This window comes from Sciurus carolinensis, chromosome 14, assembly GCF_902686445.1.
Source record: "Sciurus carolinensis chromosome 14, mSciCar1.2, whole genome shotgun sequence".
NCBI classification, from domain to species: domain Eukaryota; kingdom Metazoa; phylum Chordata; class Mammalia; order Rodentia; family Sciuridae; genus Sciurus; species Sciurus carolinensis.
In genome coordinates, this window is record NC_062226.1 from 53315124 (window position 1) to 53332820 (window position 17697).

Genomic DNA, 17697 nt, shown 5'->3' on the forward strand with positions numbered 1-17697 from the left:
AAAGAGTTTTAGTTATAATATAGTTTATTGTACAAAGGTATAGAATTTTAGTTTCGCATTCTTTTTGTTTGTTTGTGACATGATTCTAGGGGAATAAGAAGCAAATGATGGTTTTATCTCTCTAAATTCAAGTCTGAATTCTCCCAAGGATATTTTCTCCTAATATTTTTATTATGCAAAAATTCAAACATGCAAAAAGTTGAAAGAAGTTGTATTGTGCACACATATTTACCATAGATATACTAAACATATGTATTAATTTTTCCTATCCTTGCTTATCATGTAGCAATTCATCAATCTTTGTTGATGCATTTCAAAGTTGAAGATATCTGTACAGTTCATGCCTAAATCCCTGAGCATGCACTTCATTGTTTATTAGTTTTGAAGTATAATTTATATAGAGTGAAATGCATTTTTTAAAAATTCTTTTTAGTTGTCCACGGACCTTATTTTATTTATTGATATGTGGTGCTAAGAATCAAACCCAGTGCTTCACACATGCTAGGCAAGCGCTTTACCCCTGAGCTACAACCACAGACCCAGTATTAAGTCTTAATTGCATAGTTTTATGACTTTTATACAAATGAAACCTTGGGTAACCTCCACCCAGACCAAAGTAAAGAACTGTTCTATCATTTGGAAAGTTGTATACATCTGTATAACAATCAACCTGCTTAAAACATACAAAATCTTCATATCCCAGAAATTTCCCTGTTGCCCTTTTTTAATCATTTCCTCTTCTGTCCCTTCCTGTTCAATCCCCAGCCCTACTCCAAAGAGTAGTTTTGATTTGCATTTCCCTGATAATTTATGATGTTCAGCATCTTTTTATGTATCTGATGGCCCTCTGCATGTTTTCTGTGGAAACATTTCTATTCAGGACCTTTGCTTGATTCTTATTCTTACTATTTGCAGCAATTTCCAGTACTAATGTTGAATTGTATGAATTCCTTATATATTTCGGATATTACTTGTTATCAGAGACATGGTTTGCAAGTATTTTTCCTCATTTCCTAGTTGCCTTTTTAATTTTTTGGCTGTTTTGTTTGCTGTGATGGTCTTTAGTTCCCATTTACTTTTGTTACTTGTGTTTTTGGTGTCATCAAAAAAAAAAAAAAAAATTGCCAAGACCAAGGCTAAGGAGTTTTTTTCCCTAGGTTTTCTTTTAGGAGTTAAGGTTTCTGGTCTGATATTCAAGTATTTAATCCATTTCTAGTTAACTTTTGTGAATGGTAAAGATAGGGGTTCAATTTCATTCTCTGCATGTGGGTATCCAGTTTCAACATTTATTGACCATATATTCATGGGTTTACTTCTGAGCTCTCTATTCTGTTCTACTGGTCTATGTGTTTGTTTTTAGCATACCGTTTTAATTACAAGAGCTTTGTAAATATTTCAGACCAAAAGGCATAATGCCTCCAACTTTATTCTTCTTACTTATTGCTTTATCTATTTAAGGTATTTGGTCGTTCCATAAGAACTTTATAATTTTTTCCATTTCTGTGAAAAATGTCATTGGGATTTTTATAGGAATTGAATTAAATCTATAGATCACTTTGAGTACTAGGGCATTACAACAATATCAATTATTTTAGTCAGTAAAAATAGGATATCTTTCCATTTATTTGTGTCTTTTAAAATTGTTTTCATGAATAACTTACATTTTTCAGTAAACAGAAATTTCGTTTTCTTGGTTAAATTTACTCAAAGTGCTTTGGTTTGTTTTGGTGCTATTGTAAACAGAATTGTTTTTCTTCTTTTTCAGAGAGTTTGTAGAAACCCACTGATTTTTGTAAGTTCATTTTGTAACCTGCAACTTTACTGAATTCATTTATACCAAGTTTTTGGTGGAGTCTTTAGAGTTGTCTATATAAAAAATTGTGTCATCTATAAAAAGAGACAATTTTTCTTCTGGATGGCTTTTAATTTCTTTCTTGCCTAATTGTTCTAGCAAGGACTTCCAGTAATAAGTTAACTAAAAGCGGTGAGAATGGACACCTTTTTGTTCCTAATCTTAAGAGGAACCACTTGTAGCTTTTCACCATTGACTATGACATTAGCTGTCATATATGGTTTTCATTGTGTTAAGGTACATTCCTCGTATGATTTGTTGAAATTTTTTATCACAAAGGGGTGAATTTTGTAAAGTGCTTTTTCTACATCTATTCCATGATCATATGATTTTCATCATTCATTATACTAATGTGGTATATCATGTGTTGAACCATCCTTGCATCCAGGGATCATTTTTGCATATCCACTTGATCATGATGTTATGGTATTTTTAATGTGCTTTTGAATTCAGTTTGGTAGTATTTTGTTGAGAATTTTTGTATCTATGTTCATCAATGACATTGGTCTGTAATTGTCTTTTCTTGTAGTATCCTTATTTGACTTTAGTATCAGTATAATGCCGGCTCTGTAAACTAAGCTTGGAAGTATTTCCCCTTTTTAATATTTTGGAAGAATTTCAGAAAGACTGGCATCAATTTTTTCTAATTGTTTGGCAAAGTTTGCTAGGGAAGCTATATGGTCCTGGGTTTCTCCTTCTTGGGAAGATTTTGATTACTGATTCAGTTGCTTTATTTGTTATTGTCTGTTCAGATTCTATATTTCTTCATGATTCAGTTTTGGTAGGTGGTATTTTATGAGGAGTTTCCATTTCATAATTTCTTGGCATGTATTTGTTCACAGTATTCTCTTATGATTCTCTGCATTTTTCTTGTATCAATTGTAGTATTTCCTTTTTCTGTGGAATTTCATTTATTTGAGTTCTTTTTCTTGATTAACCTAGTAAAGATATGTCAGTTTTCTTTTTAAACAAGTCAGCTCTAATTTCATTAATCCTTTGTAATATTATTCTATACTTTATCTGATTTATTTCTTCTCTAAACTTTATTATTTCCTTCTTTCTGATTGCTTTTGGCTTGGTTCTTCATTTTCTGGCTCTTTGAAATATAAAGTTAGGTTATTTATTTGATAACTTTCACTTAATGTAGGTGTTTATAGCTATAATCTTTATAATGCTTTTGCTGAATCCCTTACATTTTGGTGTGTTGTGTTTCTATTTTCTTTTTCCTCAAAATATTTTCTCATTTACTTTTGATTTTTTTCTTTGAATGAAAATTATTCAGGAGTGTGTATTTAATTTCTAGATATGTATTAATTTTCCAGTTTTCCTCCTGTAATTGATTTGTAGTTTCTTACTATTATGATCAGAAAAGAAAAGTGATATGACTTCAGTCTTCTTGAATTTATTAAGATCTGTTTTGTGACCAAACATCCAAACTAGAATTAGAGAAAATTCTACTTTCACCTGAGAAGAAAGTATATTCTGCTACTCTTGGCTGTTAGGACCATTTGATCTATACTGCTGTTCAGATCTGTTGTGTTATGGTTTTTTGTCAGGATGGTGTCTCTATTTTTTGAGACGGGGGGTTCTAAAGTACTCTAATATTATTGCATTGCTACTTATTTCTCCTTTCAGTCTTGACAGTATTTACTTTCTATTTTTAGGTGCTCCAGTCTTTGGCATATATTTATAATTATTATATCCTCTTGATGAACTGACCCCTCTACCATGATATGACCTTCATTTTCTTTTCTATTACTTGAAGTTTATTTTGTCTATTATAAATATAGACATTTGTGCTCTTTTTTGATTACAAATGTATGAACATCTTTTTCCATTCCTTTGATTTCAGCCTATGTATGTCTTTAAAACTAAAATGAGTCTCTTATAGGAAGCACACTGCTGGATATTAATTTTTATCCACTCCATCACTTAAGGTCTTTTGATTGGGAAGTTTATTCTATTTACAATTAAAGTCATTATTAACAGGTAAGAACTACTATTTTCATTTTGTTGTTGTTCTGACTGTAGTTTCTTCATTCTTTCTTCTCTTGGTGTCTTTCTTTATAATTTGATAAACTTTTGTTGCTGCATGCATTGATTCCTTTCCTTTAATCATTTGTGTGTCTACTTTGGATTTTTCCTTGTGAATACCATGAGGCTTACATAAGATGTAAGCCTTACATAGTTAAAACTGTTTATTTTAAGCTGTCAACTTTGATCAGACACAAAATCCCAATACTTCTATTTCTCCCCTCACAGTTTAGATGATGTTATAATTTATATTTTTATATTTTGTATCTAATAGCAAATTATTGTCATTATAGGTTTTTAATATTTTTTAAAACATGTAAGACTTAACAGTGATCTTTTTCTAAAAATATTTTTTAGTTGTACATGGACACAATAGCTTTTTATTTTATTTTATTTTTATGTGGTACTGAGGATCAAACTCAGTGCCTCACATATGGGGTGCAAGTACTCTACTACTGAGCGACAGCCTCAGTCCTTAACAGTGATCTTTGTAACGCTATTAAAATGTTAGAGAATTTCAACTCAGAGTCTATGTTTAATATTACTAATTAGAGTTCTTTCATTTCAGCCTGAAGAACTCTCTCCAGAATTCTTTGTAAGGCATGTCTAGTGGCCATAAACTTCCTCCACTTTTGCTTGACAAAATTTTTATCTATCCCTCATTCTCAAGGACAGCTTTGCTGACTAGTGTATTCTCGATTGGCAGTTTTGTTTCTTTTAATGTTTGGGATATTCAATATTTGGAATATATCATCCCATGTTCTCCTGAACTGCAAAGTTTCTGCTGAGAAATCCCCTGGGAGTCTTATGAGGGCTCCCTTTCTTATTGTAGCTCCCTTAATGTGGTGAGTTACTTTTTTCTTGCTCCTTTCAAAATTTTCTATTTGCTTTTGAATTTTCACAACTTATAAATTTCCTATTGCAGCCTTTTCAAGTTCAATCTTTTGGGGAATTTTGGGTCTCATGAAACTGTATGTCACTTTCCCCAAATTTTGAGAGTTTTCTGTCATTATTTCTTTGAATGGACTTTATGTCACTTTCCCTTTCCCTCTTTCCCTTCTAAAATGCCTACAATGTATATATTGTTCAGTGTAATGGTGTCTTATAAGTCCTATGGTTTTCTTCACTCTTTTTCATTATTTTCTCTTTGTAGATCTGAATGAATAATTTCAAATGCTATGCCTTTGATTTTACTGAATCTTATTTATGCTTGATCAAGTATGCTATTGAAGTTCCCTATTGAATTTTTCAGTTTGGTCTCAGTATTCTTTATCTCTAGGATTCTTTTTAAAAAGTTGTTTCCTACTTCATTGTTGAACTTCACATTTTGCTTATGCATTGTTTTTCTAATTTCATCTAGTCATCTGTCATATTTTCTTATTGTTCATTCAACTTCTTTAAGAGGACTACTATGAAATGTTATTCAGTTGACAGATCTCCATTTCTTTAGGGTGAGTCATTGACGTTTATTAAATTTCTTTAGTGGTGTCATTTCCCCTTAATTCTTCACCATCCATGTTACCTTACATTGGTGTCCTCACATTTTACAGAGCAGCCACTGCTTCCAACACTTACAGAAGGTAGAAAGAGGCCTTTACCAATCAGTCCAACTTTTAGGTCTAGATGGGCCAGCAGGCATCCATGAGTAGGTAGTGCCAGTTGTAAGGTTCTCTACTTGGGCAGGTATGCTGCCCATACTCTGAGGTCAGGTGGAGTTGCTGGCTAGAATTTGCAGTCAGGCTGAGTTGCTGACTAGGATGCATGACTATCCCCAGTCAGGCAGGGTCATGGGCTATACTCCTTGGCCATGTTATGCTAAAGGTCAAAATGTGTAATTGGAGAGGACTGCAGGCTACTCTCCATATTTGCATCTTGCTGGGGTAGTGATCAAGTGATTTTGGTAATGAAATCCATGACCAGGTAGGGCTGCACTGAGCTCCATAATCAGCCAGAGCCACAAGTTGTACCCTGTGGTTGGGTCGAGGCACTTGGGTGGTTTCCCTGCCTGGTTGGGGCTGCTGCCTTTAATCTAAGTCAGAGTTTAATTTAGTCAGAGTTGCTACCAGTCACACTCATCAGAGTGGCCACAGGCTTTGCTCCATATTTGAGTGGGGCTACGGGTTGAGCTCTAAGATCAGGTTAAATCACTGGTTGTGTTCTGTGGTTTGGGAAGGTTAACGGCTGGGTTCTTTGCCCAAGTTTGGACTAGGCTCATAAAAAGGGCAAGACTCTGGGCTGGGCTGCACAGACATGTGGTATGGCTGGCTGGGCTCCCTGGTTGGTTGAAGCCCAGGCTGTGCAGAAATACCAGGTTGGCCCTCTGCCAAGGTAGGACCTTATCAAATATGTTTATAAAGAAAAAAGTATTATGTATACGTTTTAAGATTCCTGTGAATTCCTCACTGATTCCATTTTTGTTGTTTTGTATTATTTATTTGTTTATTTTTTCTCAAACATCTTTATCTGAAAGTGAAGTTTTGGTTAACTTTCAAAGGTTTGACACTCTCACTATTCATTTTGAACCAGTTCATGAGCTCACATTTTATTTCTTCCTAACTCTAAATCATACAGAGTTTAGGATTTCTAAGTGGATAAATTTTGGCCACTTATTTTGTTAAATCATAGGTATATTATGTCATATGCATGATAAATAGCCAAAATGTCTTTTGTTTTTTGAATGTATTGAACTTTGTGGCTTAAGATGTAAATGGCTTCTGTGAATGTTCCAGATGGATTTGAAAAGTTACATTTTGTCTATTTCACCTATTGAATTCTGAGTATAGTAGATTATTCTACATCATAGTAAATATATCTATGGATTCACCAATTTCTTTTCGTATTGGTATCAAATTTTTTAAACATGTTTCAGGGTCATAAGGATTCATGACTTTTATATTTTCTTTGCATAATATTCATTATAATTAATATGAAATAGCCCATTTTTTGTCCCTTCTAATGATTAAGAATCATTAGAAGACATCTGAAGACATTGTCAAAATAAGAATATTTTCTTGGGTGTACATTTCTACTTACAGCTTACTCTACTTTCAATCTTTATAATTTATTGTAATCAACCAGAAGTGGTGTTCAGGAGACACAAAGTAAACTATTCCATTTTGATCTTACTATGTCTACTAATTTGGCCTTTTAGAATTTAGTTTTCCAGTCTTTATCAATGAACTTTTGTCTATGTTAGCTAGCTACTTACAATTTTGAGTTTCATTGAATTATTATGGATTGATTAGACTTTTTTCCAGTAAGATTAGATTGCAAGAAGGTGATAATTGGCTATTCAGATACTCTGGAGTCACCATTATCATCAGAGTTTCCTGAAGAATTAATGTAGTTTTTAACAGCTTTTTAAAAAATATTATAAAAAGAGGTTTTGGATCATTGTTCTAGAAGTCCAAGGTTAAGAGACTGCATTGGGTGATGGTTCTTCTGCAGAATACCAAGGGCCTTACAGAAAGAGACAGGGAGTACACAAGTATTACGTGTGTGTTTTTAGAGCTTTTCAAACAGCTTTATTGTGATATAATAAGGTAATGCATTTTATTAAGAACCTTTCTCTAAAAACAGCTGTAATTTTGCTTTTTTTTTTTTTTTTTTTTGGGGGGGTGGTACCAGGAATTGAACTCAGGGGCACTTTACCACTGAGCCACATCCCCAGTTCTGTTGTGTATTTTATTTAGAGACAGGGTCTCACTGAGTTGCTTAGCACCTCACCATTGCTGAGGTTAGCTTTGAACTCGAAATCCTCCTGTCTCAGACTCCCGAGCTGCTGGGATTACAGGCGTGTGTCACGGTGCCTGGCTCCTTTTTTAGTATAATAGGATTAAGAGAGTTAATTCAAATTAAATTATATCATAAAACTGTTTTTTTTTTTAATTTAAAAAACAATTTTTTTTTACTTGTAAATGGACACAATATATTTTTATGTATTTATTTTTATGTGGTGCTAAGGATGGAACCCAGTTGCCTCACATGTGTGAGGCAAGCGCTAAGCACTAAGCTACAGACCCAGCCCCTATCACAGAACCATTTAGAAAACATAATTAAGAGACTAGATCTGTGCCAAAGAATGAACAATTGTATGCTGTAATGCTCCATAAGTGTCTATAATAAGGAAGCAAGAAACTTATATGACCAAAATATCAGACTAAATCTCATCAAAGCAATATACATTGATAAGGAAACCACTTCCACTTCTAAATATTGTTCTTTGGTTGTTATGTATTTCATAGTTAACCAAAAAAACATTGAGAAGAGAGAGTCTGGTATATGACTCTTACATACAAGCACATTAAGTAGCCTATGTATTCGGGCTGAGTCAAACTGAGCAAATACTTCTAGAAATTTCCCTAGTGTGTTTTAGTCAGTTATTAGGAGAATTCAAAGCCTCAGATCTGCCACATATATCCAGCCCAGATGCTCAAAACACTTGATTTCACCCCAGGGCAAAATTCTGTATTCAAGACTAGATCTAGAACAGATGGCTACACCACCTCTTTTATAATCTGGTTATGTCCCATGAATAAATGAAAGACTAAAGGGAACATACATTCCACAACAGGGCCAGAACAAACATTAGTACTATTAATACTACTAATAATATTTATTAAGTACTTTTGTGTATATGATACCCTAATAAGCTCTGTATAGAATGAGTTCTGAAGATTATAATGTTCTATGTAAGAACAATGTACATTCCTTAACCATGTTCATTAAGGAATGTGAATAATTCTTGTCTTCCCAGAGCTTTCAATATGAGCAGTAACTATGAATCTAGGACCATTCTTGAAGCAGATATAAGATCAATACCTCAAGAATTTAAAAAGTTAAGTTAGGTGCCAGTGCTATGAGGAAAACAAATGACAATGACAATGCTCCTGGCTTCAAGCTGACTATAATCTACTTAAAAAGAAAAAATATAAGAGTTTAAAAATTATATGTTAATTTATGAGTTATACATAAAAATGTTCAGAAAATAAATAAGAAAAATTCTACTACTACTACTATTATTACAACAACAGCAATATAAAATAATTGATATTTAGTTCTTTTGGTATATTAGGCATAGGTATTTTAGGTGTATTAGGCACTCTTCTCATTGGCTATGATAACTTATTTAAATCCTACCACAGGCATGTTCCATTATTACAATTGTTTTATAGATGGGGAAACTGGATGCAGAAGATAAAGTCACTTGCCTGAGATCACACAGCTAGTAAGTGGCAGAGTTGAGCTCTATCCTCTTAAACACAGAATTAAAGGGATTGTTCATATAAGAGGAAGGCACTGAGCTAAATCTGAAAGGAGAAAGCAAAGGGGAGAGAGGGGAGAGCATTTTGAGTGAAAAGCAGAACTTGAGCAAAAGTAGAGAATTAAGTACAATATGGGTGAAAGTTGGAGAGTAGTGGGAAAGATTAGATTCTAGGCAGAATAGCAATTATGGAAGATCTTAACTCTTTAAAAAGGTGGAAGCTTAGTCTAATGTAACTAATGCAATAGGATTTAGGAAGTCACTGATGTTATTTTGCTTCAGACAGTAACTCCTGAGCAATTTTTCTGGTCCTAGGGTCATCCACATAAGGAAGAGAAAGAGGCTGATCATCCCTTTCTTAATACTCAACCAACCAGTGTTAGTCAATATTTCTGGGTTTAGTATTAATTTGTTAGTGGCCCTTGAATACAAAAACCAATTAAATAGAAGAAGTGGTACTAGTGTCACCTGCACATGGTCCTAAAACACAGCTAAGAAAAATAAATGTCAAATTTCCATTAGAATTTAGGAGTTGTACAGATGTTAACATAATGCCAAACTGGTAGGTATTTTGTTATACAGAGTCAATTGTTAAAAAAAAAAAAATTAAGGCCGTGTCTCTAAAACTGTTTATATATATAATAATTACTTAGTTAACTTATAACATGCAGGTTATTGGGTCTAACCCAACCAGGATTTTGATTTAATAAATTTGGGACCCAAACATTACTTATTTAATTTAAATATGAAAGAAACAGATGATTCTGATGTAGGCAGTCTAAATACTAAATTGAAACAAAGTATTACAATTCTGAAAAAGTACTAAGTTTATTCATACCTGTAATCTTCCCATTATATAAGCTTTAAGAAGTTAATTAAAAAGCCATGCAATCCTGAATTTATCTATTAAGACATCTACACTTTGGATCACTGTTGGTGAACAATATGAAGGTCCAATATGTCACCACTGAATAACAGTAGTTTAGATACTTCATCATTCAACATCATTCACATTGTTGGACATAAATAAAAATATGGATTTTTAAGGATAATTTTTGATAATCTATTTTGTGTGGAGAAATATAACAATTACTTTATTAAGAAGGCAATAAAACTTCATCAAGTGTATAACAATTGATCATGAAATGAATTTAGTCATGAAATGCAGTATTCTATTGTGAAAACTTCTGATTTTCACTTATCCTTCATTCTCTTTAACAATGCCATATTCAAAGACTATTTCAATAAAAACAATAATTAGCATTTTGAATGCATCTTATATATATTTCATATTTTAAATCATGGTTTAAAATATAACAAACTAAATCCTAAGCTGAATAGAAAATAGGAAAACAAAAGCTGGTGAAGCTTACAGTCATAATAAAAATGGTGCTACATAATGAGTAAAACAGTGACAATATTCAATGAGAAGATGTATCATAACCAAGTACTTGGAAGAAAATGACATTTAAATTAGGAAAGGGTAAATTACATTTACTAAAATTAATGCTTTGCAATTATTCAGCATCCTCTGAGGGACATATTGGCTTGACTTCACACCAACTGAAACCTTCACTAAAAGAGCTAAAATGTTTTATTTCATTCATTTTGTAGATTTTTTAAAATAAGAAAACTCCCAAGGTAGTTCTGATTTTCAGAGAAGCAAAGTAAGGGATTTCCTTAGGATTAGTGGCATACAATGTTTTTAGGGAAATGAAAAATATAACATTATAAATAATGCCAGTTTTTTGCTAACTAATATCCAATAATAAGCCCAGAAATGTTATTACTTACAAATAAGATCAGTAGTTAGGGACATTTAAAAATATTCTAATATATATTGAGCTGAATATCTTTTCCACTGAAATGCCTTAAGAGATGCCCAACTACTGACCCATCTAAAAAGAGAGACTAAAAATAGAACTAATTTGAGAACACAAACATTAATGTATCTAGAATTGTATTATTTTAAGTTTAATATGTATTTATACAGTAAGGTCTGAATGAGTGGTTCAAATGGTGGTGGGTCTTTTAGAAAAGAAGAGAGTAAGTGATAATGTCATTTTACTCTATCAGGGGACAGTTATAATTCTAAAAGATATCATAAATTGAAAACATTTTATACATATAAATACATATATCCTACTAGGATATGACTACTTTTAATAATATATGCCATCTGAAGGAAAAAGAGTAAAGAACTCAGTCCCATTAAAGATCAGGGGGGAAAAGAATACTAAGATTTGGGAGAAAGGGGAGAAAGGAAATAGTTACTCTCCTATTAATTATTTTGTTCTTTTACAGGCCAAAAGTATCATTGAAATTTTACATTCCTACGCAAACCCTATGACTCTACTTTGTGTACAACCAGAGAAATGAAAGTTGTACCCCATTTGTGTACAATGAATCAAAATAAAAAATAATAAAAAAATGTGCAGTCAAAAAAAAAATTTCACATTCCTAATGAAACTCACTTTGATTAGTTAGTGATTGCTATTGTGTTCCCATTCTTTGCAAAGCACTGAATGCTGCCGTAATGATACAAGATTAATAAAATATTGTCCCTGCTGTAAAGGAACTCATGGTCTATCTAATGGCAATGAATATGCTTACTGACAATACAAAAAAGAACAACAACACTGAACAGAGTTTAAACAATTTCACAGTAAAATCAAAAGAAGCACAACAATTGCAGACTCCTAGCCCTTAGTGTTAGCTCTGTATCCACAGCTGTTTCTCCTTGGCCTCTCTAGAAGGTTAAGGGAAGAATTCTGTTAATCATGTGGGATCAAAGTACAGACTAGAAGTCTCAAAGTTCTTTACAAAAACTTCAAACTACATTTTTAGCTCCATATCTGCTCCTACTCCATCATTTGAAGGTTTGGTAGTTCCTTGTGCAGCCAATTCCTAAGTTGTTTGGGGGTTCTTCACCTTTTTAGGTCATTTCTAGATGGTACACCCTCTGCCATCATTTATCTACCATTCCTCTATTCATTCCATGTCTTGAAGTTTGTAGACTGAACTTAACATGTCCCCTAGCTTCAATGAATATGACTTTTCTGTTTGTTATTCTTGCTTGGGTGATTTTCAAAATGAAGCTAGAGTGGAAATGACTTAATTCTTTTATATCAAACCAATCTTGATTACTATAATTTTGTTATACTATACTGACATTAAGAAAAATATTAATGGAAGTGGAATTTTTTTTTTTTTTTTTTTTTTTTTTGGCTACTGAAGATTGAACCCAGGGGTGCTTAACAACTGAGTCACATTCCCAACCTCTTATTTTTTTATTTTGAGATAGAGTTTTGTTAAGTTGCTTATGGTCTCACTGAATTATTGGGGCTGGTCTCAATCTTGTGAACTCCTGCCTCAGTCTCTTGAGTCATTGAGATTACAGGTGTGTGCCACTAAAATCAGCCACTAAGTGGAAAATTTTAAAATCAAACTATAAAAATAAATCTTTCATAGACACTATTTTGAACAATAGTACACATAAGGGAGGAGAAAGTACTTCGTGGGTTAGAAAAGCAGTGAGTAACTTTACAGTGTCACCCAAATCATCTGAAGTAGATCACTGCTTCATCTGCCTGAAGTATAAGACAAAATTAATAAACCACAAATAATTCGAACCTTTACAAATATGGTGAACTCTTCCACTTTCTCATTGGCTAACAGCAATTTCTTCTGTGCACCCTCCAGAACCTGCTCACTTTGTAGAGCTAATCCTTGAAGTTGTTTAGATGCTGCTGTTTCAATTTCTGCCATTGCCGATTCAGTTTCATTTATTTTTGAGATCAGGAGAGTAAGCTTGAGATCCTGCAAAAATCAGTAAACATAAAATAAAAAAAAAATTTATGAATAGGTTTGGAACAGTTACACATGAATAGGTTTGGAACAGTTACAGACAAGGAAAGATTTTATTACTTTATATATTGTTTATTTTTATTTGGGTAAAATTAATGATTATTTTTGCTTATTTTCACTAACAAAGCATTATCTTTAATATTAAATAAATTCTTGGTACTTCTTTTAGAGATATAATATTCTTTGCAGTTAAGTTTTTCACTATCTTGTGGCAGTTTGGGGAGAAAAAAGTGACCATGTTAGAAATGAAAAAGACATCACTATATTCTTTATATCCAGACTAAAATGTCCTAAGATCATACCTTTTTTTCTAAGTCCTCTTTAGTTTTCTGATACATCTGTTCATATTGTGACTTCTCTTTTACAGCAACATTAAGTCTCTGCTTTAGTGAATCAATGGATACCTTCTTATTGGAACATTCTTCAGTTAATGTCTTTACCTACAGTGAAAGTATAAAAATAATTATCCTTGGTGAAGGCATTCCAGTACAATGTTATATTTGTTTAATCAGAAACTGAATGAATGAATGAATGAATGAATGAGTGTACTTACATTTATTGTCTCATAAAATTGTTATCAAATTCAATAATTCCATTTGCAGAACTCATAAGCAAAACTAGCAATCTTTAAACCAATAACAAAAATCAAAATTGCACAAAAAATGTAAGAATATATGTAATGGAATATTAAATAATAACACATTTATTATATATTTCAAAGAATAACAGGAGAAATAGGTTTTCTTTTTCAGTTTAATGCCACTAAAGATAAATGATTATTTATTCAAAGATTGCAAAGGTCTATCTGAAATGATTACTAAAGTTAAAAATTTAACAAAATTTAAAGGATAACATTGAAAACCTGTAAAAATTGCCATTTATGTGGGTGTATGAAGAAATAGAAAATCCATATGCATTTGTCATAGTCACATAAAATTTTCTTTTAAATCATGTGAGCTCATAGATACTTAAGATTTTCAACTTCAACAAGGAAAGTAAAGGAGATGCTCTTTCACTAGTGAATAACATATAGTGAAAGCCAAAGTCCAACTGCCTTATGAATTGTGCAAATACCACCTTTTTTGTTTTTGAAACAAAACATTTCTAGTTTGGGGTCATATTATAAAGCTATTTTAAATAAAATGAGTTTCCCATATGCATTGAATTAAGTATACAAGGGAAAATGTATACTTTGGAAAGATCTTCTGATAGTTATCACTTTTCAAAAAAATTCAGAAATATTTATTCTATTGTTATGAATTGTATTTTAAATAAAATACCAAATAAAATGTAATTATGTAGTCCAGAAGTATTAAATATTTCAAAATTAAACTTACTTCTCATTCAATAGTTGCAAATAGAAACAGAATGTGTGGTTACAGTATATATGAGATTTTGGAATCTTGAATTTTAAACATTACCTTTTTTTCAAGATTTTCTAACATTTCACTAAAACTCTCAGTACTTTCTGAATTAACTCTCTGTCGAAATTTCAAGTCCTCTATTAAATGTCTTTTCATAGTTATGTTCCTCTCCATTCGAGACATCCTTGAAAGGAAGAAGAGACATTTTATCCAGAGAACAGAAAATACTTTATTTTCCATGTTACCAATGTTATACCCGTTAATTTTAAAATGCTATCTGATGTTAATGAAACTATAAATTAGTAAAATAAATTGCACTGCATAAAATATTACTCTAATATATTTTAAGTAAAATCTACAATGCGGTTGTGATTTGGTTATTATAGTATAACATATATACATTAAAACAAAAGAATGATTAACTGAGAAAGATTATTAAAATTTATGAAAACCTGAAAATATGTTAATGACTTTTTGCATTGCTTAGGAAAACTGAAGTGATGCTTAAAGACAATCAAAAGGTGAACAGGGTTAGGAAAATATCTAAACATATAAATCTTGTAACATGCAAAGAAACTAAAATCAGGCACAATATCCTCTGATTTAATGTCATTTGATATGGAATTCACCTATTGGTTTAGCTTAAGATAATGAAATGATAAGTATAAAATGGTGGATGCAGTGATAACTACTACTACTGTTGTTGCTACTTCTCTTGCTACCACTAATTACACTATAAAAGTGACAATAACTAACATTTATTATTTACTGACTGGCTTATTATGTGCCAGTCACTATTATAAGTGGGTTGCATATATTAACTAATTTATTCCTCCTAAGAACCTTTTAAATTAATACTATTAAATTGAGACATAAAGCTAGCAGATGGAGAAGCCAAGTTTCAAATAGTGTTTCTCAGAGCCCTCATTGTTAAATTATAAGCAAGACCACCTCTTAATCTATGAATAAACTTCAAGATATTCTCAATCAAAAATATTGACAAATCTTTTTGTCTAAAAGTTTTACCTGTTAATATCACTTTGGACAGATCTTCACCTACAATGTGGTTGGTATACAGATATGTGTATAAGACATATATCTCAAATTTATCTGTGATGAACGAAATTGTATGTACACATATCATCACCTATAAACTCTACTGTAGCTATAAATTATATACAAAGAAGTTCAGTGGGAGCATTTAAAACACCTTTTTTTTTTAAATTGATAAACACTAAAGGTACCTCCCAGTTATTTTAAATACAAACAAAACTTTCCTTTTTCCACATTAGATTTATAAACTTAGGAATTAAACCAACTAAGTATCCATCTATTTTTTTTTGTCAAATATTTGCAACACTTGAAATATTTTTATCTATAGTCTCAAAGTCATTAATTTACATTTACTCAAAATTATTTATGTTTAATAAGGGAAATCTAACAGTATTCCTACCTTACTAAAAATAGTAACCAATTTGCCATGGATCCTGCTATGTGTAGCATTTCTTAAATTTCCATCTTATATAGGTCTAAACATGAACTAAGAAAGTAAAATTCCATGATTAATGATATGTTGGTATTTTTTTGGGATGCAAAGTTTAACAGATTTGATTACCACTAGGTGGCACCAAATACAATGGATAGAAATATGAAAAACCTACTTTTCATGCATTTCCTTTATGTGTTCTTCTTTAGCTAGGAGTTCAGATTTCAGAGACTTCACACTTGATGACTGCTTAGTGAGTTCATTAGTTGCATTCTAGATTAAAAATAGACATGAATTTCAATATACCTTTCAATCTTGATCTAAAGCAAAATAAACACCATTTTCAAGAAGAGTTATAAATTTATAATAATTATGGTGAACAATAATTAAAATGAACATTTAAAAATTTTAAGTGCTTTTATATTTTCTAACAGACACAATATAGTAATACTAAGATGTTTATATAGTTTTCCAGAGCACAGAGGAACACAATCATATAACAAATGCATAGTACATGCTGCAAATACTTATAGGAAATATGAATTATCCTAGTAAAACATAAATGTATGAGTAAGAACTTTGATGGCATAATATCATTTAAAATGAATACTGGATTTACTAGCAACCTAAAATAGACTAAATATGGTCACAAATAATTTGCTGCTCTTCGCATCAAGTGGTGGATTTCATTTCTCAAACCAATCTAGTCTGGCCCATTATTAGTTTTCACCAAAAGAATTTATCAGAAATGACACAGCAAATTTTTAAGTCTTAATTAAGTCTTGTGTCTTTCACCCTCTTGGAATGCTTCCGTGGTATTCCCCTTGCAAGGAAGGCAATTGAAAGGCATGTGAAAAAGTATAGACACCTTAGTTGACCACCAGCAGACCAAGTGACAAATCTAAGTGGAACTATCTTGGACCTTTCAGCCAGGTAAATAAATCTTTGGAATAGTTCTTCCACTAATTTTCTAAATAAACTGTTTCATTTAGAACTACTCCTCGGTTTGAATGTTTGAAAATGGCAATTTTTTTTTTAATTTGAAAGGATGACATCATCAATCACACAAGGAAAGTGAATTAAATTCATCATACCAACTTTAATATTGTATTGACATAGCACATGTGAATTTAAAATTTGAAATAGTTTAATTTTTACATAAATGTAATCTTAAGTTTTCTTAAAAACCCAAAGAGCTACCTCAACACATACTTATTTTGAATGTTATAAATTTTGATCAAATGTGTTTAACATAACCTAAATTTTCAATACCTTTTGCATGTTTATAGAGACATACAATGTCCTGTTTCTAGAATTGCTATAAGGTATGCCATACTAGTGAATTTACCAAATAATTGAAACTTTTACTTAAACATTAATCTTGATTTGTTTCATGGATGATTGTTCATTCAGTTAGAAATATACCATCCATGATTATGCTAAAAATGATGATTATAAATATTATCACTATATTAATTATATGTGAGATATTACTATATATTATCTCTATAGTATAATATAGTGATGCCTTTAGGAAACAGTGTAATAAAAATACTCTTACTCTAAATGGTTCCCAACTCCTATGTTTTTCTAATTTTGTATTTACCTTAACTTTTCATATTTCTTTTTTTCTGCCAATTGGATGTTTTTACCTTTTCACCTGTCAATATTCCTGCCCAAAGCAATCAACCTGCTCCTTCATATGCATATTTCTAATTTGATGCTTTTAAAATGTTTTCTGCTGACATGTAGTATAAATAAACTTAGACATTTATTTAAAATACAAAGATAAGGGACAGTAAAATCTGATAGCATCTTCAGTGGAATAAAT

At 31.5% G+C, this 17697-nt stretch overlaps 1 protein-coding gene across 7 annotated transcripts in view; it reads right to left on the reverse strand.

Moving 5' to 3' along the window:
• Positions 1-17697, reverse strand: part of Cntln (centlein) — a 365014-nt gene that overhangs the window by 24480 nt on the left and 322837 nt on the right. For 6 of the 7 annotated variants that reach the window (XM_047524968.1, XM_047524966.1, XM_047524964.1 and 3 more), the window contains 4 exons: positions 16042-16139; positions 14438-14564; positions 13319-13456; positions 12783-12968 (listed from right to left, as the gene is read on the reverse strand). In XM_047524968.1, the coding sequence (XP_047380924.1) occupies positions 12783-12968; positions 13319-13456; positions 14438-14564; positions 16042-16139 (549 nt within the window). Of the gene's footprint in view, positions 1-9139; positions 9196-12782; positions 12969-13318; positions 13457-14437; positions 14565-16041; positions 16140-17697 lie in introns of those variants that run through there. The other variant, XM_047524969.1, reaches the window with a different exon arrangement.